The 22,375-nt window shown below is 35.5% G+C and overlaps 1 protein-coding gene across 12 annotated transcripts in view; it reads left to right on the top strand.

Moving 5' to 3' along the window:
- The window catches only part of LOC128680802 (protein madd-4-like), a 328,414-nt gene extending 313,763 nt beyond the window's left edge, over nucleotides 1-14,651 (top strand). For 5 of the 12 annotated variants that reach the window (XM_064436822.1, XM_053764224.2, XM_053764220.2 and 2 more), the window contains 11 exons: nucleotides 843-995; nucleotides 1,874-2,052; nucleotides 2,443-2,546; nucleotides 5,200-5,312; nucleotides 7,818-7,910; nucleotides 8,609-8,844; nucleotides 11,311-11,422; nucleotides 11,930-12,086; nucleotides 12,174-12,319; nucleotides 13,318-13,483; nucleotides 13,830-14,651. In XM_064436822.1, the coding sequence (XP_064292892.1) occupies nucleotides 843-995; nucleotides 1,874-2,052; nucleotides 2,443-2,546; nucleotides 5,200-5,312; nucleotides 7,818-7,910; nucleotides 8,609-8,844; nucleotides 11,311-11,422; nucleotides 11,930-12,086; nucleotides 12,174-12,319; nucleotides 13,318-13,483; nucleotides 13,830-13,936 (1,566 nt within the window). In that variant the 3' untranslated portion in view covers nucleotides 13,937-14,651. The remainder of the gene's footprint in view (nucleotides 1-842; nucleotides 996-1,873; nucleotides 2,053-2,442; nucleotides 2,547-5,199; nucleotides 5,313-7,817; nucleotides 7,911-8,608; nucleotides 8,845-11,310; nucleotides 11,423-11,929; nucleotides 12,087-12,173; nucleotides 12,320-13,317; nucleotides 13,484-13,829) is intronic. The other 7 variants (XM_053764226.2, XM_053764219.2, XM_053764227.2 and 4 more) reach the window with 5 other exon arrangements.
- Nucleotides 14,652-22,375: the final 7,724 nt, after the last annotated feature.

Genomic DNA, 22,375 nt, shown 5'->3' with positions numbered 1-22,375 from the left:
AGTGTAACATAATGTGTTAAAATATTGTTAATTTTCGCTATGAAATAAAAGTGTAAGGTGGCGCTAGAGTGCAGGGAGTAATCGCCTTAAAACTTAGCATAGATAGATTTGTTCCATTACTTCTAATTTTATTTAAAAACAGATTAAAACTTTAATCAAATAAACGATGTTGATAGAAATTCCATATTACGTCTCCTCTGTCTGTTCTAATAATATAATAGAAACTAAATTACTCTTTCGTGGAAACTTATTCTATTAAGTTCTAAAACATCTGCAGTAAAGCTCTGTAATGTGAGAAAATCCGGCAAATACAAGTTTATTTGTCAACTAAACATGATAAAAAAATAAATAAGTTTTTACATATTTGTAATACATAGTTTGACCATAACAAAAGTTTACGTGATAATTATTAACACAGGCATATTTTTTTATTCTTTTTTTATTCCCACGTACTTTGAGCTTGTGGAATGATTCCCATTCCCATGGTTTTCTCTACAGACTAGAAGGCATTCGTGTGACACCCCTAATGTTGCGGGCCACCTGAAGCTCCAGTAACTACTTCCCATTATGTGATAGTAGTATAAAAAAATCGGTCTTATCAAGCCGACCGGAGCCATTTTCAAAGCGAGACTTTCCAATATCATTCAAAGGCAAAGATAACTGATTAAGTGACAGCGTAGCCATATGAGATAGAAATATTAATATAGTACTCTGTCACGTTCCTCCTCTTATTGTGTTTGCGTGTCTCTTCCTTGAATGAGTGAAATGAAAAATATGACAAGATGTACATTTTTCTCTGTCTACTGTGTCTATTTCTATCTTTCATTGGCTGATTGTTATAGGTAACTGTAAAAGTGGGAGGGTCAGCCACGATATTTCACGGGACACAAGTGAAGATCAAGTGTCCAGTGAAAGGCTACAACAGGACAAAAATACAATGGGCTAAGGACCATCAGATTATTACCAAATCGAAGAAATACAAGATATCCAAAAAGGTTAGTACAGTCGATAGCATAAAACGGCATAAAAATCCGTAAAATTAATCTTTAATAACGCCGTAGAAACAAAACTGTTTTAAAGGTCATAATATGTCCGCACCTCTGCCACCCGACAAAATAACGCTCATTGAAAAGTGAGCCCTATGGCGTCCACCGGAGGGCATATTTTATATTGACAAAACCAGCGCTATAAGCGAGCTGAAAACGAGCAGTCCGCTAATTTGTTGCCAATGTAAAATACACCTACAGAGTACGTACTAAAGTTCATGTTTCAATGAACATAGTTTTGCTGGCGTTTATAATTTTCTCCAAAACAGTACATGATACAGTAAAAAACAGAAGAATTACAGAGAATGTTACAAAGTCTGCTTAGGAGACTGGAGCCTGTGTTAGGCAAGGCCTGTGTCACATGAAAAAAAATGAAACATTTAAACATAAAAGGAAAAAATTGCTCTTTGAAGAAGTAATAAAGTATAACTGAATGTTTGAAACAGTCTTTGAGTGGTTAAGACGAACGCATGCTACGAAAAGACCAGGGCCCCAATCGCGCTAAAAACTTCAGCCGAATCGCAGTCGAGCGTCGTTTAGAGATGATGAAGTTGGACAGGTTGATAGAACCACCAGCCAATGGCAGTACTACCGAGGGGACCGTCCACCAGGCCCAGAGCACCCACCAAAGTCTCTGGCCTTGGGTTCCTCTTGGTTCACCGGGGTGGCTGGTTGTGTCAGACCAGCCCCCCCGGTTACTAAGCCCCACCATCGCGACAAGATGGGAACCCGTCGGTGGGGTCAAAAAGTGAACCCTAAACCAACTTTGCTGTTGTTTCAACAACTATTTGAGATATATTTTTCAACTAAAACTGATTTTGTTTTAGGGAGCACTTCGTATAACCTCCCTCTCGCTTCGAGACCACGGGGTTTACACCTGTGTGGCCGGTAGATCCAGTGCTAATCTGACGTTACTGGTCAAGCCTAGACCTGGGGAATTCCCATCAAGTGAGGAGATTGAGAGGCACAAGGCTCTGGATGAGCCATCTTCGCCCCTTTCTGATAGGTAAAAGTATATATACTACATACTATTATAATAATGGCAACAACAACCAGTTGATACACTTGTGTGTGAAATGGAGAAGGCAATGGCAAACCACTCCATTAATCGTGCCAAGAAAGTCACGAAACACTGACGAGGGATAAAATCACAACGACTATTGAGACTGGCATTTCGGAACGACCCCTTACTGAGAAGAAATGCCGAAAGAAACTCATTTAAACAGTGTTGATCCCTATCATGCCTGATGGGCTTACCATTATTATTTCTTACGAATACATACACATCGACAGCCATCCAGCTGTGTCCCTTAGTCACCTCGCACGATATCCATTAGAGGCCGGGAATACACGCCACCACCTCATTTAACTAACAGCACTTAATTTGTTTCAATAGCAGAGCCGATGGGAGGTACCGCGCTATGATTGGTGGATCCGATGACCAATCCCACGAACAGAGGCCGGGGGACCAAAGGAAGAACTATAAACAGAGACAAAAAGGTAACTTTGTATTGTACTAACTGTACTACGTTGAACACTTTATTTTGCCCGCGGTATCGCTCGTGTTAATTTCGCTTCCGTAATAAAATAGATATAATATGGAGAACTATTTACTGTTTCCCGTTTCCCACTACGTTTCCCCTATCTCTATTTTCGTGTCTTGTCCCGTTAACAGCAACATATCACGTACCGTTTGTCGCAACGTGTCCCATCCCGTTTCCCGCAACGTGTGTTTTCAAGTCAAATTATTTTTAAGGTCAATATTTTGTATCGTATTTCTCATAAACTGTTTTGACTTCGACTATTCCGTAACTCCCTATTTAGGACAATTCGCCCGCAACTCGCTTACGACGCCATTTTCGCCACAAAACACCTCAAGAGCCCTCGGAGCTTCGAATAAAAGCTTCTAAGGTGGTGAAGCTCCTCAGGATGTTTACCGAGCGCTTTGGATGCCAAGTTAATTACGCCTTTCAGTGCTTTCAATTGCTCGCGATTGCTTTGATTCGGAAGCTTTTTCACGTTTGGCATTTCTTCTCAGCAATGGCCGTTCCGAAATGCCAGTAGTTTGTAGCTTTAATAAGTATTATAAATTCGAAAGTTTGTGAGGAGAAAAAATATAATTCTGGGTCTGCTGGAAGAAGTTTCTTTAGAAATAAGCAGTCCTGAGTAGTATTATTCCACTTTTTATTTTCTTATAATATATAATGTTTCTAATTCTGTTTCGTGTACATAAATTGGTAAATAAATAAATGATTATGCTGTCAGAAGTAACTATTCCACGCTGACGAGGTCGCTGGTAAACGGTAAATAAATAAAATAAATAAGTACTGTCAGGGAAAGTAATAAGTGAAAGTTACCTATTTAAATCGCAAAAAGTCGTAATTGTTTAAAGACTAATCCAGGCAAGCAGTCAGCTTATATCAGCTTAGTACAACGTCGAGTTACTCTGAAAAGTTGTGAGCTCCCGGCGTCCTAGATGGGCGAGCAAAGCGGCAACAGTACGCGAGCCCCGTCAATATCAAATGTATTATATTATATGTAGCCTATGATGCGTGTCTTCTTTTTTATCGAAGCTGTTATTGCTAACACTGGTGTTAACTAGTGGCAAATAGTCGCATACAAACTAACAAACGAAATAGTCAACTAATGTGTACTTTACCTCGTGTTGTATGTTTTCCTTCAAACAAATAAGTGGTCCATGAAAACAAGTATACATCAGTCATTTACAAACTCATTTGGCACCTGATGTGAACCTGTGATTTCGATACCCTAATGTAAAAATGGCGGTAAGTCTCGGCCATGTTTTTAAACTATACGGTATTTTTAATAACGAAAGGCGAGTGAATGAAAGAATAACGAAAAGCAATAAGATAATCATGTTATTAGCTATCTTTCACTTGTTAGAGTGGCAGACAATTAAATGAGGAATTATCGTGACCTTTTTCGTCGCCGCGCCGTAATTAATCACATATAGCACAGCGTCGTGCATCATTACATCACCCAATTAGGACACTGGGTTAAAGTCCAAAAAGTTGTGAGCACCCCGCGTTATTCTAGAACTGTAATTGTTTAATGTTGCGAAGTTGTGTCTCATACCCGCGAAATTTTGAGCACTTTGAGAGTCGTATTAGCAATAAATTATATGATTTTAATTTATTAGATTTTTTCTTTAGCGTTCAAATATTACTTTAGATAATGTGATTTGGTCTTTGAATGGGACCACTCAATAGCGTCCCTATTATATGACGAACTCCGTATCGTAGAGGTCCGTACGCACGTCCGCTAACTGGAGGTCCTGGGTTCGACTCCCAGCGCGGACGAGTATTAGTACCTTAACTTTGTGATCACATATATTTGTCCGCGGTTCTGTGTGTGTTGTGCGTTTCTGTGTTTGTCCATCGGACCCGCGTTACGATCTTAGCGCTTAGTGTGGGCCGTATAGTGTTGTCCAGTTTTTTTTTTATCCCGAAATAAAATTTTTCCCGTAGGAAATTAACACCGGTGAAGCTGCGGGCAAGACTAGTATATTATTTAATTTTTTGATTACGATTACGAGGTAGAGAGAATAGTATATCAGTTAACTTCAAACAGGGAGAAGTGGAGACAAACATGCTGTACCGACCACACATAAAGTGGGATAAGGGTAGATGAATGATGATTATTAAGTCTAGTACGTAAAACCATAATAATAAGTAACCTATATATATGTCACCCCTGAAGGTATCGCCTATCTCTGTGCCAAATTTCCTCTAAATTGGCCCATTATTATTGACGACCTCGATGGCACAGTGGTAAAATGTTTGCCACTGAACCGAGAGGTCTCGGGTTCGATCCCCGGTCGGGTCATGATGGAAAATGATCTTTTTCTGATTGGCCCGGGTCTTGTATATTTATCTATATATGTATTTGTTATAAAATATAGTATCATTGAGTTCGTATCCCATAACACGTCTCGAAATTACATTGGAGCCAGCTCAATCAGTGTGAAAACTAATATATATATATATATATATATATATATATATATATATATATATATATATATATATATATTAGTTTTTGTAATAAATAACAAAAAAAAAATATTTTCTTTATAATATTTCGTTTATAATAGCTTGTTTATAATATTAATATGGATATAATTTGTCGACAGGGAAAATTGATAAAGTCAGGGACGCCCTCTACGGGAACACGGCGACAACAACCACGAAAGCTCCCCCGAGCTTTAACTCGCAGCTTCCGAGGGACCTGTATGATGAGAACGAAGTAAACATTATTCATTCATTCATTATTCAACATTACTACCTTAATTTATCATTTTGTATCTCCTTAGACGAGGGCCTCGATAGCGCAGTGGTTAGCGCGCTCTCCTGTGATATTGGCGGTTAAAACGACGACTGACGTTTAAATTGATGACCTCCGTGGCCTAATGGTCATCAAACTGGACTGCTACACTTGAGGTCCCGGGTTCAATCTCCGGTCAGGTCAACATGGAAAATGATATTTTTCAGATTGATTTAGGTCTTGAATGTTTATCTGTATATGTTATAGAATATAGTATATTTAAGTTAGTAACCCATAACACAAGTTTCGAACTTACTTTGGAACTAACTCGATCTGTGTGATCTGTCCCTATATATTTATTTATTTTATTTATAAAACACTCACACAATGGTCGGTTATTGGATGTGTGAAAACCTTGAGCTCCTCCGTGCTTCGGAGTACCTAGGTACAGTCTTCAAAACTGCCTTTACAGTCGTTAAAACCCACCAATATTCTATTATTCTTTATCTACATATCAATATGGCCAGTGGTGGGGTCATTAAATGACTGACGATAATGATTCTTGTATGCGTCTTTCATAGAATATACACCAAAAAGTCGTATTCCGTGAAAATAATTCCATACATATAATCAGTATAGCACATTTTACTTTTATACAACAAAGCAGCGTCATGGTAAGCGGTCACCACGGCCTATCAGAGCCCGCTACACCAGGGGGTGTCACACGCGCGTTGCCTACTTTGTGACCTAGGATCTTTTGCCATAGTATCGTGTAATCATACCGCCTCTCTCGCCCGTCAAACCGGAACACAACAATGTAAGGACTGCTGTTTGCCTGCAGAAATAGATTAGAGTGAGGTACCCGTGCAGACGACCTTTGCACCAAGGTCTCTTATCTTCATAGTCGTCTTCCTCATGGCTGAGGGTCGTGGTCATTACGTGGAATGAAACACACACAATAACTTTCTTGGCATTAGTAATGGAGTGGTTTGCCATTTCCTTTTCCATTTCACACACAAGTTAATAATCAACCAGTGTGCAGGTTTCCTCACGATGTTTTCCTTCACCGAAAGCAAGTGGTGGTCGATGAAAACAACTATATATGAGTCAGATTGGTATACAAACTCATGTGGCATACATGCCACTCTGATTCGAACCTGGGACCTATCGATCCACAAGCGTGCGTCTTAACCATTACACCACCACCGCTTCACCAAGGTCCAAGGTACCAAGGTCTACCTCTGGTGAAACATACATATGTAAATTTAATATGGATATGTCTTTAACCATCACGGGGTAGACAGAACCAAGAGTCGCGAATCACGAAAACGTTTACCTGGATAGAAGGCTTATTGGTGGATATGATTCAGAAATGTTTGTGATAAGAATCGCTAAGCCCTTGATTGACTTTTACAATAGAAAAAAGTATTTGTATTTCTTCGCTCCCAGAAATCCAGAAGTAATGGTCCACAACTTATCCAATTTCTTTAATAATACCTCTAAACTAACACAACGACCTAAAATACAATAACATCCAACATATAATCTTACAGCAGAGTACCTACACTGTTGTAACAATTTTATTGACGCCATAAAATAGTCGTAAAGGTTATAGCTCAGTTTACAATTGAACTCAGACTGTAATTTCTAATATTTGATGGCATAGGAAATGTAATGAACTAATTTTGATAGTTAAATTCGTATTAGATTATAATGTAATTGCAATATATTGATATTTCAATCATTGAAATAATTAAATATTCAGAGAGTTACAAGTGATGATTTAATACCTCTATAAATGTCCAGATTTATAGATAAATATGCTAAAAAAATATGTACATATATTTGTGATATTAGAATTTTCCTGTCAAAATCTTTTGATAATGAAATTTTTAAATTGAAAAATGCAAATGTTAGAGTAAGAATACAAATGTTCAAAAATTAAAATTTCTATATCTATGTATAATTAATATATCTATCATAAAATTTATTAGACTATTAAATTAATAAAAGTCTCATTTCCCTTTGGAATTGCGTTAACAAAAGATAGATTATGAGTTTCATGTAAACTACAAAAAAAGGTATATTTAAATCTAATAAATCGAATTGTCCAATACTCGTCGACACCATTAAAAAAGGGTTCTGCTTTTACCTTCTGAGGTACGGAACCTTAAAAAAATAGATATACTGCTAAGACTTCTCAAAATAATTAATGGTTTTTGGTACTAAATGAAGTGATAATAATTCCTATAATCACTTCATTTACACTACATATATTCATATGTAACTCCTATTTCACAAATTAATATGCTAGTTTAGATGTCTTATAATTATAAACTTAATATCATACTATGTTGTCATGTTTTATGCTACTAAATGAAGTTATTATTATGATAATATATGTAACTCCAATTCTATAAATTAATATTCAAGTTTAGTTGTCTAATACCTATATTTCGCGCACGCTGCTTGGGACTTATATCTTAGGAAACTGCTGTCTCCTCCCAGATTCTTCCACCAAAGCGCAGCAGTGCCTCAAGACTGCTACCGTGCCTACATTATATAGTAATGCAAATCCAGGTGAGAAGATTCCAAAATAGACCCTATTCTAACCGGTGTAAGGGTCTTTTCAGTTTGGCATGCGTCATTTGGAGTCATGGTTTCATTTATTATGGATTTGTTCATTTATTTTCATATTTTTTATTGTAAAATTATAATTTTGTTGTAATAGATAATTGGGTTTATAGTTTTAATAGTATATTTTAAAAAACTGTTGTATATAATATAATTCAGACGAATGCAACTTGATGAACTAAAATAAATTCGGTATTGGGATATGTTACAGGTTCAATCCGGTATAAATATTTGAATTTTCATATCTCGAAAATGTATAAAATATTCGTACTCATGTTACTCAAAGAACTCATTTAATGGGAACGGAATTCACGTATAATTAACTACATAATTTCACTGGCATGTTCTGATATATTTTTTTTAATTCTGTAGCAGAGGCATTATTTTTTTTAATTCTCGGACGTATGGATATTAAGTCTAACCACATTGCGTCATTTAAAATATATTTTTAAATGTAATTATACAATTCATTTAGATCTATTATTCATTCGGATTTATTCATTGGTGAAATCAACTACATTACATAATTGCCTGCCTAATATTCAGGCTTTGAAAATTATTCTGGTATCAAGTTTGTAAGAAAAATCCATGCTTAGCTAGCCTTTTAAAATGTTTATAGAATTCTTTATAACTGATATGTCCAGACGTTTTGGAACTTCCAGACCTTTGGCAATTCTCGAGGCCAGCGAATGGCGGACCCCATAATGATGTACCAGAATTACGGTTTCCACCACGTCATCAACTTGGAAGACAAGCAGATAGTGTTCCCTGAAGACGATGATTCTGATATCATAATCGTCAACGAAGACTTCAACACTAATTCCATTGAAGAAGAACGTGTGAAGTATGATGATAACGTTGATACTACAACGGAATTCAGGTGAGTAATATTCAATCAAATCAAATCATTTATTCAGAAATTAGGCCTTCACCGGCACTTTTTCACGTCATACTCTAAATTAAATGATGTTTACCAAAGCTACAAACTACTAGCATTTCGGAACGACCACTGCTGAGAAGAAATGCCGAAAGAAACTCAATCAAACAGTGTTGGTCCCTATTATGCCAGAAGGGCTTACCATTTTTTAAATATAAATTTACGTATAATTTTTTATCAGTAATATAACAATGTAAGTACACAATAAAGTACATGGTCAAAAGGTATACTGAAACATTATGATTGTGATCAAGTGCTGAGGAAAGGAAACAAATATATATATAAAAAACTTTAATAAAAGATCGAGCTGACCAGTTCCCCCCGACAGCACCCGTTCACGAGTTGACGCGTGAGTCAGCCATCGCGAAGCTCAACCACAATAGAGGGAACCTCCCGACCCGATTGTATATTAAAATAATGAATACTATACTTTTTATGTTTCGGCAAACTTCGCAGAACTTGACAACTAGGGATGTCGACGACCGTGCGAAGTGGTATGGCTCCTAGAGTTCGTTTCGCCGTCTGAGATTACTGTACAAAATTTCATAATTATATCTACAGAAATTTTGGTATTGAAATCAACAAACATATCATGTATTTTTGCATTTATAAAAATGTATATATAGTTGATTAGCCATAATAGTCACCGAAAAAATATATGTGACCTAGTTATGGCAAGGCGCTTTTGCGTTATGTGACGAATTGCCTGTGGTTAAAAGACACAAACGCAAATGAAAACCTGTGAAACGGGTGTGTGCGTGCGTGCCATGTAAATAAAAAAATGTTAATTGTTCAATATTTTCAACAAAGAAAACTTACAAACACACCAAACCTACTCTCAATAATTATAAAAAAAATTAATGAAGATGCAAACGTAAGCCTTGCTTAATGTACATGCTAAATGTAAACACATTACCTAGAAAACGTAGACCGGGCGTCGGGCACTCAGTCTAGACAAAGAGTTGAGAAACAAATGGAATTATATTTAGTTATAACTAGCGGCCCGTCCCGGCTTCGCTCGGGTGAAAACATAACAAATTTTACACCTAAACCTTCCTCAGGAACCACAATATCTGAAAACCGTATGAAAATCCGTGCAGTAGTTTTTGAGTTTATCGCGAACAGACAGACGCGGCAGAAGTCTTTATTTTATATACAAGGATATATCTGTGAGGATAAAGACAAGTAAAATCAGTACAAGTTTTTTACAAATATACAATTTTTGCCACATTGCTTTCGTTGTCGTCAGTCGCCGCTGACAGATACAACGCGTGACAAAAAATATCATATCTGTGCAGTTATCTCGTTGAGAAACGATCCTGAGTGTACAACCAGTTGAAGCTCATCATAATAAACCATTCTCCGAAACTGAAGCGACGTGAAAAATTTCAGCTATGTAGGATACGCGGAAGTAGGTGACATTTAACTTGCAAAATTTGATTCTGACACAGGTGAAACTACATAAAAGCCTGTAAAACGCGGATTAATAATGGAGGTAGCTAAACAACTAAAGACGGAACCAGGAAACGTTCAAATAAAAGAATTTCCTCTGTAACTGACGACCTCGGTGGCGCAGTGGTAAGGTTCTTGCCACTGAACCGAGAGGTCCCGGGTTCGATCCCCGGTCGGGTCATGATGGAAAATGATCTTTTTCTGATTGGCCCGGGTCTTGGATGTTTATCTATATATGTATTTGTTATAAAATATAGTATCGTTGAGTCAGCATCCCATAACACAAGTCTCGAACTTACTTTGGGGCTAGCTCAATCTGTGTGATTTGTCCTAATATATTTATATTTATTTATTTATTTAACTTAATTATATTCTAAGCTCCTTATAACACTGGACTATCAGCTTTCCTTATCTCTGCTTTATGCTAATCAGTTAATGTCCAGGCAAGCTTGGCTTTTAGCACCGTACTAGTGTGGTTTTAACGCGGCCAAAAACAAACAGAATTCGTTGTGGTAGGAAATGGTAATCTCGCAATTACCACATGTATAGGAATGTGTTTATTTTGACCATTTAAGAACAGGCTTTGTTTTGTCCATGGATTATGAGCTGGAATGATAACGGCTAGAACCTAGATCTAGCCGAAGATAAGCGCGAAACACTTAAATGTAATCAACGAAAACTCGCTGCACTAACAGCGCTTTGAGGTTTAGCTATGACATATTCGTTTATCAAATTACGGAACACAGACCACGCTGATATAAGGACTGAGGGCCCTACTTAAAACATCGTACTTAACTCGCTTTCACAAAAATCTAATTCCAGTTTCTCACTTCTTTTGGAGTGTTCACGAAATCCAAAGTATATTTTCATAGAATTTCAACAAGTGGGCCCTCAGACCACACGCGCATTTTTTTTTCATTATTTATAACATTCCATTATAATATTCCTTGTATCTAGAACTGAGGAGGCTCCAGACGCAGCGGACTATGCTTGGATGACGACAGATTGGTCGCCGTGCACCGCCCCTTGTGCCAGACCTGGCCATCAGATACGGGGAGCTGTTTGTCAGGTTAGTAGAAAATTATCAAAGGCAATACCGGAATAGGTAATATTAGTCAAGATCTGGTTAGATCTGATCCACTCTTTTAGAGCTTTCTCGTGCCACACAAAATTTATCGATCGAATATATCGAGTGTGTTATTGCTAACACTGGTGTCAGACATAATTTTTACGACTACTTACCGCCATCTAGTGGCAGGTAATCGCATACACACTAGTGAACTAAACTGTCCACCAGTGTGCAGGTTTCCTCACGATATTTTCCTTCGTCGGAAGCAAATGGTGGTCTATGAAAACTAATATATATGAGTCAGATTGCTATACAAACTCATATGGCACGAGTAGGATACGAACCTGAGACCTATCGATCCACAGGCTTAATCGTTAAGGAGGAATTCTTCACATTGACCTATCAGAAAGTGGTGATACAGGCCCTAAGTCTCATTATGGTCACTTTGTTTCATTAAGATAAAGATTATTCCTCAGCGAAATTAACTATTGCTTCTCTTATCAACAGCACAAGAAAGACAACTCGACGAAGACAGTGGAGACTGACGAGTGTCTATCTCGGGGCGTGAAGCCACCAAAAGTGCTCAGGGAATGTTTCGGAGATCCGTGTGGCCACTGGAAGACGACGAGGTGGTCGCCAGTCAAGTGTCTCGCCAGTGGAGCTGGTAAGAATTTCAATCCAGACTTGCATACGATGTACTTCCATATCCATTGATATAATAAATGCGAAAATCTGTCTTTCTGCCACTCAGCAGTCACAAGACGTCGAGTACAATGTCTTGGCGACAATGACACGGTGTTACCTGACACGTCTTGCGACCAGAGTACGAGACCTGAGAATTCCAGGCGGGAGCCTCGTCCGTGCAGGCCGGCTTGGCTGGTCGAACCTTGGAGCAAGGTACGTCATACTTTATATATCATCTTCACGCGTTCACGGATGGCTTCGAAGCTGTGACATTGCAAAGACCGGGTTGAGTTAAAAAGTACACCTTATAATTTTGGGTTGGGCTGTGTCTTTACAAAGGCTTACCTGAAGTCATCCATCCTTGGCAACGCTATTATAGCATATTCTTCACCTGCGCTTTGCACTTGCAGTAGACTTAGATTTAAGTAAATATTTGAGTCAATAAGTGATTCTTCCTATGGGCCCGTTACCATTGCTCAATCATGCTTCGACGTCAACGGATTTATGCTATTATATGCGTCCTGTGTAAGGGAAAAATCTATATTAAGAGACCGGCTCTATTTCTCCATCGACCTCCGTTGTTTTGACGTCCGTCGACGCACGTTAATGTCACGTATGTAAACAAAACAACGAAGCGGCAATGCGCTGCGTTGGCTCAACTTACGAGTAGCACAATGAGCAATGGAACCACTTAGTATTTTATTATTCTAATTTTCTTTCAAAATTTAATTCATGCCCTTCGTTTTACCATGTTCTGCCTGCCTGTTTCTACCCTCATCATCATATCGAGTGTTTTATTGCTAACACTGGTGTCAGATTTTATTCAAGTCGCTTAAAGGCATCTGAAATGACTTTTACAACCACTTGCCGCCATCTAGTGGCAGTTAGTCGCATACACATTAAACACTAATGAACTTAAACTGTCAACCAGTGCGCAGGTTTCCTCACGATGTTTCCTTCACCAGAAGCAAGTGGTGGTCTATGAAAACTACTATATATGAGTCAGATTGGTATATAAACTCATAATGACACGAGTATGAACCTGAGACCTTTCGATCCACAAGTCTTAACATATTACACCACCACCGCTTCAAACCTCAGAAAACCAATAATATCATACCGCTATCCCTTTCGTGGTTTCCCTCTGCGACTACGCTCTTCTCCCGCTCTATTTAATAAAAAAGTGATTTGATATAACCACTCCACAACAGTGTGTCGGCCCCTGTGGCGGTCAGGGTCGTCAGCACAGAGCGCTGCGCTGCGTGTGGCGTTACGGCCAGCGCAGGACCAAGGAGCGAAGCGCTGCAGCCGCTTGCGAGGGCTTGAGGAGGCCCGATGTCATGAGGCGGTGTGAAATGAAGTCTTGTGTTACTAAAGGTGAGGATTCTTACTTTAATAATCATTTTGGTGTGACTGTGTTGAGCTCTGTGTTGACTAGAGCAAGAGGCTAGAGTCCTTCGCAGCGATGGACTAAGATCGACTCTCGACAAGGGAATACCCGACGGTAATAGCAAGGTCATAAAATTATACACGTAACTTTAGTTCCTATGGAAATGCATTATTATGATAAGCTCCCGATGGTGCAGTCAGGATCAGCTCCCGACAAGGGAACTCCTCAACTGCACGGACATGTTGTATACGCGTTGAATGCAACAAGATCTCTCAGACGACATGTTTGTCGTCTATATATAATTATTTTAACACTGATATATTCTCCCGACAGATGGAGTTTGCAGAGACAGGTCAAGATTTTGCGAAAACGTACGCGCAATGAACATGTGTGCGCTCCGACGTTACAAGGAGCAGTGTTGCAAAACTTGCTCAGATTGAATATGGACTCTAACGTACGTTAATAAAGTTGAAAATTGAACAATCAAGTGATGCAATTAGGTCGAAATCTGCTTAATTTCAGTCAGTCTGTTGTGAAGGGAAATATTGTAACCGAGCGTATCACGTTTATTTTTAATTGGTAATCTGTATTTAATTCGTTGAACTTAATGAGTTTTTAAAAGTTTCCTTTTTTGGCTTTTTCTACACTAATTAGCAAGCAATCAGGCATGCCGCACCTAATGGAAAGTGGTCACCGCAGCCTATTGATGCGACATTGATTTATTAATATTTTTAAAATACAAAAATATAATATTTCATTTACTTAAATGATTCAAGAACATTATAAATTCCTTGTAGTGTATTATGACATTAGTTAATAGGAAATAATGCAGAGCTCTGAATGTATGACAAAGAGTGAATGATTTTGTATGTAAGCACGAAAGAGACGGATAGCTCTAGTCGGAAAGCACACAAGGATGTAAATGGCGTCTCAGACTCAAATTGAATGTAAATTAATTAAATTTAATCACTGAATTGATTAACTATGTAAGTAGGAAACAAAATATTTAGTGAAATGTTTTGTACAATATGATAATGATGAATTTATTGTACATACAAAAACATATTAAATCGAGCACAATATGCTACGCTTACTTCCCAATATATCGAAACATGATAATTGAAAAAAAATATATATTGCACCAAATTATATATAGTTTACGCAATAAATGTATAGAAAAATATTGTAGTGAAATTGCCAAATGAAAACGAAAAAATTGTATTTCGGCGTACATTAATTTCAAATTTTATTGTTGTCAATTTAGTAAGAAAATATACTGATTTTGTTTTATCATAATTGGTTGACCATCGCATATGGTTCCATATATATATATAGGATATATGTATATTTGAATATTCTAACATAACGTTATATAATGTAGCTATATTTAATATTAAAAATAAAAACATTAAACTAACAAAGCAATACCGTCGCTTAAATGTAAATAGCATTATAAAATTCGTTTGTTATGAAAAACTTATTCAAGGTTTAGTAAATTATAAATGTTCAATAAACAAGCTAATTAAATTTAAGACATCATTTTCAGTACGATTACTTTTTGTGTGACCAAAATTTTTTATGGTTTTACCAATTACAACAAATCAATATAACAAGTATATATGTAATTAGGGTTTTTTTTCGTTTTGAAACCAAGCGATGACATATTATAATTACTCTGTTTTCTCACTTTTCTCAAATAAATTGCCCTCGCGTCTAAACTTAACTAGAATTACAATTAAATCAAATATTATATAGATATATTATTCGTCAATTTTTTTGGTTAAAAATGTACAGATACTTGATTTGTCTCAGTTCACTGTTTACGTTGTAGATAAAGATAGCTATATATTTGTTAATATGTTATTGAGAATTCATTTTGTAGATGCCACAGTTATCACACGGTGCAGTATTATAACAACATAGTATATACATATATATAATTATTATACATATAATTGAATTTGTTGTCAATTGTTATATGCAATGTAATCAATTATGACGTATCATATAGATGTGTAAATATTAATCGATTTAGTTAAAGTCCGCATATATATTTAACAATGTAATTGTCTCGTGTAAAATGTGTTATTTTTTACACATGCATATTTATTGAATTGAAATTTTATTATGTTTTTAATGTTTCTGACAATGTATATATATATATATATATATATATATATATATATATATATATATATATATATATATATATATATATATATATATATATATAAAATCGCTGGAATAACCTTCATCAATTAATATCATAACATATAAATGTCGCTGTTTTGAAATATTTAAAATAATTTATTATAAACAAAATACCGCGAATAAAAATCGTATTAAGTGTGTAGATAAATATATTTTTCATTTACATATTCAAATACAATATTTATTATACAAATATAATTTGAATTCTATCTAACACAATTGATTGCTATTTGAATTACCAAAATGGCGAATCAAATTGATAAATCAATTGGCTTTCTCTCAATTAACAAATGATAGCTTTTAATTACATAATTAATTGATTATTGAAAGGTTTGCGTTTAATATAAATATTTTTACTTCAAAGTAAATATTATTTGTTCAACTTAGGACATAACTTAATGACTATATACATCACTCAATGACGTCAATAATTTATATAAACCTAAGTCCACTGTTGATATATCTTACGATTACCATTTCACGATTTAAATGACTGAAAATAAGTTTATATGTATAATAATTCACAACGTTTTTCTGCCTTTTAATATTTTAATTTTAAATATATAAATCTTTGAAACATAAAAAAATATTTAACTTTTATTTATTGTATAATTGTATTAACATGGCTATTTGAGAAATACATTTTTCCCTCAAATAATATTATTGAATTCTACTTAGAGGCTATTTAATTTGCACCAATACTTAACATTTTGTTTTTCTGTGAATAAATGCCATATTACAATTAAGTAAGCACTAAATATGGAATAGTTAATTCTAATTACTTTATCTCAATGACTAATTCCATTTTAATTTTAAGAACCAATAGTTATGTCCGAAATTGTACATTGTACCAAGAATTTTCGAATATAATAAAATATATATATAAGTTACTGATTTTATTGTTTCATTTCGTATAAATAAAGTCAAACCCCATGAATTTATTCAAACCTTCACATTTTATACTATTATTATAAAGAGGTAAGTGTTTGTGAGTTTGTATGTTTGAGGCGGGTAATCTCCGAAACTACCTAACCGATTTCAAAAATTATTTCACCATTAGACAGGTACATTATCCAAGGTTGGTATAGGCTATATTTTATCTCAAAATTCCCACGGGAACGAAGCCCCGGGCAACATCTAGTACATATAATAAAACTGTAAGTGAGCCATATTTGTATTTAGGAGATATTAAATAGCAATAATTATGGGAGGTCTTTCTGGTACTCACAGAAGCCGAAACAATTATTTTGAGAATTGATGTCTGGTTCTAAGTTTGTTCGCGCATCACGCAAAAAAAACTGGATCTAACTTAAAAAAATACAGTTTAGTTTTCATCGCGATACGTTGCTTAGAAACCGAGATATAAACAATAAAAATAACATTAAATTAACGTGAGCGAAACCGCGGGTTTTAAAAGCTAGTTATAGAATATTTCTCAACGCTACAAACTACTAGCATTTCGAAACGAACACCGTCTTCTCAGCACTGTAAAAAATGTCGAAACTAACGCATTTAATAAATCAGATGTTTAAGTAAATTGACAATTAAGGGCACCATTATTGATCTTTATTAGGAAAAAAAGTGTACATAAACATCTGAAACACACAAGTATAAAATATGATTAACCAAACAAAATCGGCTGTGATTTAACAAATGGACGCAACCTCCTTGGGAATGTTATTATTTCCAGTCAGCTGTCTAGGCCATGCTTAGTTGCCTCGTACGACATCTAGTGGATGATATGGACTGGTCTTATTTTATGGCGGAACCAAACGCAGGTCGTAGCAAATGGAAAGCCATAGTCTCTTTACACCAGAGTGAATAGTCTTTATGACTATTCATATATAATAATAGGGTAGTTTAATAATATTTGTTTTGATAACTATTCGAAGGCCGTTATATTAATAGAAACACAGTGAAAACATTACTATGATAAGAACAATGCTTTCAAAGATATGGCAAAAATAAAATCACACATTTTTGAACTCGTCCAAACGCTCCGTACTAAATGACATGTAGGAGTGACGTCACAACGGGCTAAAATGTTCGCTAAGAAAGATATGTTTGTTCGACAGCTGCATTAAATATTACGTTTATGACGATGATTTCTTAATAAAAGTTTTTACAAAATTTTCGTTTTTTATGATGGTTAAATTAATTTTTTAAACATCATACTATTTGAAAATTTCCAACCAAGTTTAAATCTTCAAAATGTCCTAAATATATCCATTTTATCTAGATTATACATATTTTTACAATGTACAATTCTCTGACCTTGTCAACTGGATATTATTACTTAAATAGGTAATTTTATCTAGTCTTTATACAAACATTAAAGTCTTCGAAACCAAGTTTGTCGTAAAGGGAGTAAGTTGTCTTTACACAGAATTTTAATGTCCTAACTAGCAAGTTTGTTCTGTAACACTATGGGCGAGCTGGACCAGTCAGCTTTGACGTTAACTAAACCAGCGCACCGCTTTTGTTTAGCCGAATGGCGCGGCGTACTTGTCGTTTTTCTGCGCGGGTTAAAATTAACGACGAAGTTGACTGGTGCAACCTACTCTAATATATTTAAAGACTCCACGCTGTTACGCAGGGCTTGTAAAATTCATGATATGCCGACGGGAACTGTTCTGATAGATGAATAGTTTGAGAAACTTTGATATAGAAGACTTCATACCGACCTCGGTGGCGCAGTGGTAATTTATTTCTTTTATTTTATTTCTTTTATTAGTTTCTTTCTTTTATTTTATTTATTTTATTTATTTTTACGCTTTACGCTGGGCTCGGATAATCATGGTAAACAAAACTGATGAACACGAAATTTTTTATGTATTAGATTTTATACTAACGATTAAATCGCACTTATCCAAGCTCTCTATCTACTGAACCGATTGTTATGAAACGAAATGAAATGTTATGAAATGTTATGTATGGGTAGAAAATAACCTGGAATAACATATAGGGTACTTTTTATCCCAAAATTCCCACGGGAGCAAAGCCCCGGGGCGCAGCTAGTTGTAAACTAGTACATGTACAATATATTATATACCCCACGACGTAACTAACCGCGAGGCCTTCGGTACATACAATAAGTATGTAGTACTGACTCAGACTCGTAAATCTAGGGACTTGCGATGCATCGAATGGTTAGAGATGATAATACACCTTTATTTCATTTATATTTATTTATAATCATAAATGCCAAATATGGGCCTAGGTCTAGCCGAACGTAAGCCGGCTAAATCTAGGTGTGACCGCACTACGGGGTTTGACCGTACTAATACTATTAATCACGTAATTTATATACATACTTTAAACTGAAGTATCCTACTCGTGCCACATGAGTTTGTGTACCAATCTGATTCATGTATAGTAGTTTTCATCGACCACCACTTGCTTCCGGTGAAGGAAAACATCTTGAGGAAACCTGCACACTGATTGATTGTTAACTTGTGTGTGAAATAGAGCAGGCAATGGCAAACCACTCCATTAAGAAAGTTGTTGTGTGTGTTTAATTCCACGTAATGACCCTCAGCCATGAGGATTACGACTATGGAGAATATTATACCTAAAGGTAATGTTTAGGTACCTACATCTTTATTGTGTAAATTGAATCCTATTAGCATCATAACAATAACTATATTGTTCCATTAATTAAAGGCTTTGAGTTATTGTCGATAATTGATGCGTAATTAACTTTATATTTACATTCCAGCATTTTGTTTTGTTTATTATTTAATTTGTATGTATGTATTGAATAATGTGTTGTTTATTTCGGATAGCTTGGGACCGATTTCCATTCAAGTACATGCTTTACTTTGTTATTTAATGAAATTGAGTGTCATTGAAGGCGGTTCAATTTACTTTAGAAAAATATGTCCAAAAATAATGTAAATTTTTTTTTCACATATTTTTTTCCTGTTATCATCTAACTTCATTCCATCCCAAAATTCCATCGTAAAATGAGTCCAAATATGGTATTAACAGCTCTACAGAGATTTGCCAAAAATTCTATTTGGCTTGGTGCAACGAAGAATATGCGCGCAGCCTTACGGGTATATTATGTAAATAGTCGGGGAGCCTACCGCCGAAATGCAGGCGTAAATTGTCGCGATTTCACGCCCCATGAAATTAATTTCACGTTGCATTTAAACTGTAATACTTGGGTGTTAATTTCGATCTGTGTGCGGTTTCATTTCGCTTTTGCTTGTTGTTTAATTCAATTGGATTGTGATAGGAGCAGGATGGGGTATAACCATTGAATGTGTCATTAAATGAGTTTATTTTTTATTACATCTGTGTCGATGTTTATTTCTCTGTTATAAAATCTTTTAACTTACTTTTGCTTGTCTTACAAACAATGCATTAGTATGTTAAGCATTACCTGATGAGCGTACCCGTGATCTGCTACCAACGAGGGAATTTTTGAACGGTTTACTACACAATATTCGCGTCACGCGTCGAAGGTAACAAAATCTCTGTGACGATAACAAAAGCTTGTTTATATACTTTTACTCTTGCTTGTTTATATACTACTGCTAACAGTTATCTAATAAAATGTTTTGTCTTAAAATTATAAGTATGTACTTTTAGAGTAAATATGAAATTTAAATGTAAACACTTCACATTAGGCAGTGAAATAAATCACCTGTTTTGTTAATTTCAACATATAGAAAAACATAGATTTAACTTTACCCCTATTTATGTAATACGTAACAAAACTGCACTTAAACCACGACGTTGTATAATTCAATAAAGTTATTATCAGGTAAAGTAGTCAAAAGTATACACAATTAGGGAAATTACGAGATAAGATACAGTAGAAATATCACGTAGGCGAGTTACTTAGCTCTTAGTCTAATTCGTTGAGTCTAGATAAAGCAATGTAGCGAAAAAGGAGTCGACAAGAAAACACGGCTGGGAATTTCCAGAAAATTGCAAGTGGAAATACGTATAAATACTTGTTTTATATTTCTGTGATACAAATTAGAGAGTTATGGGAAATCTTATGTATGTTACGCATTAATAATTAGTCCACTTCTTTGACACTGTCAACTCCAACTGATAAAGACGCGATAAATTATTAAATTTATCAATTTAAAAGATAAAACAATAATCGATTTAAACTTTAGAAAAGTTAAGTTAATATAGGTATTTAATTAAAAACGGATTAACCCAGTTGTGTCAAAACAATTTAGTTACAATGTTGAATATTCATAACCGAAAACTAATCAAAACTCGACGTAATTCGTGTACGAGACGGATTGAGCGAATTTTGCAAAGACTTAGATTAATTAACTGTTATTAAATATGGCTATCATCCACCTCGTCTAAGATCAAGAAGCTTGGAACCAAATCGAGTGGCTTTACCTAAGCGCACACTAGCGCCACCATCACATTTTTATCAATTGCTCTCATTTCTTAGTGTCAAATGTCGTAAACTAAATTGTGCAATGGAAAACTGTAATACTGTCTAATCTATATAATATTCTAATTTCTATAATGGCATAATTTGTTAAGATCATGTTTATTTTTCGTTAAAAAAATAAAAGAAATTGACGATAAGATGACTAAGATGGCGCTGGTGTGCACGTATGTAGCCCCTTGACATAGAAAGATAAACATTATGCTAGGCGTGTACCTGTTATAGCACCATTCCATATCCTCTAGTGGATGTTGTATGAGACTAAAGGATGAAAAGCCTTGACAATTAGCAATAAATGCCATCCTAAATAGGATAAGAGACAAACAATAGAAGAATTTTCTAAAACTTTAGGAATCTAGTCTAGCCCGTAATTAGTCTAATCATAAGAAGCAGTAAGAAGTCAAAAAATTTTGCTTACTCCATTCAGTTATTAATCTCTTGTATTCAAAATTGGTACAGACACGCACAAAAGCAATACCATCCTATTGATATGTGGCAGGTTCTATCTATTGTACTTGTTAATTAAAAAATGGTGACAATTATTTGTTTTAAAACCAAATACACACATGCGTGTGTACTGTATAGAATTGGGCATACTTACGCGGGCACGCGTATATCAGTTTCACACGGTAAACGCGCACCGCTATGCATAAATACAACAATTACAAATTGTTACTAACAACTTTTTAACGTGATTTCTGAGTGAAAGGTAGCTTTAATTCTTTTTTAATTTAATTCTCCGAACTTCAAACTACATGTATGCATTTGAAGAATATTGATTGAGTAGATAAACCGTGAAGAGATATAAGAAATAAACATACTTACTTTCACATTTATAATATTATTAGTTAGAATTTCAAAAGCTACAAACTACTGTCATAAGAGTAATAAAACACAGGCCACGTTGAGACATTACTCACACTAAAAACGGGTGAAGCGCCACCGTGCGCGACTGTACCGCATCGGCGCGTGACCAGAATCTCTAAGCTTTTGTAATTGTTTCTGGATAGATGAGGAAGATTTATGTGCGCGACTGTACAGCTGATAGTTCCTACTATGTGATTTATAGTGTGCAATCGATGTCTGTTTGTATGTTTATTTTGTTTTGAATAGTCGCATGTTTTGAATAGTCGCATTTCCTCATGGCTGAGGGTCGTGGTCATTACGTGGCATGAAACACACACAACAACTCTCTTGGCACTATTAATGGGGTGGTTTGCCATTGCCTTCTCCATTTCAC

This window comes from Plodia interpunctella, chromosome 25 (assembly GCF_027563975.2).
Source record: "Plodia interpunctella isolate USDA-ARS_2022_Savannah chromosome 25, ilPloInte3.2, whole genome shotgun sequence".
NCBI lineage: Eukaryota > Metazoa > Arthropoda > Insecta > Lepidoptera > Pyralidae > Plodia > Plodia interpunctella.
Note: the sequence above shows the minus strand (reverse complement) of the source record. Positions and strands in the feature narration are given on the sequence as shown.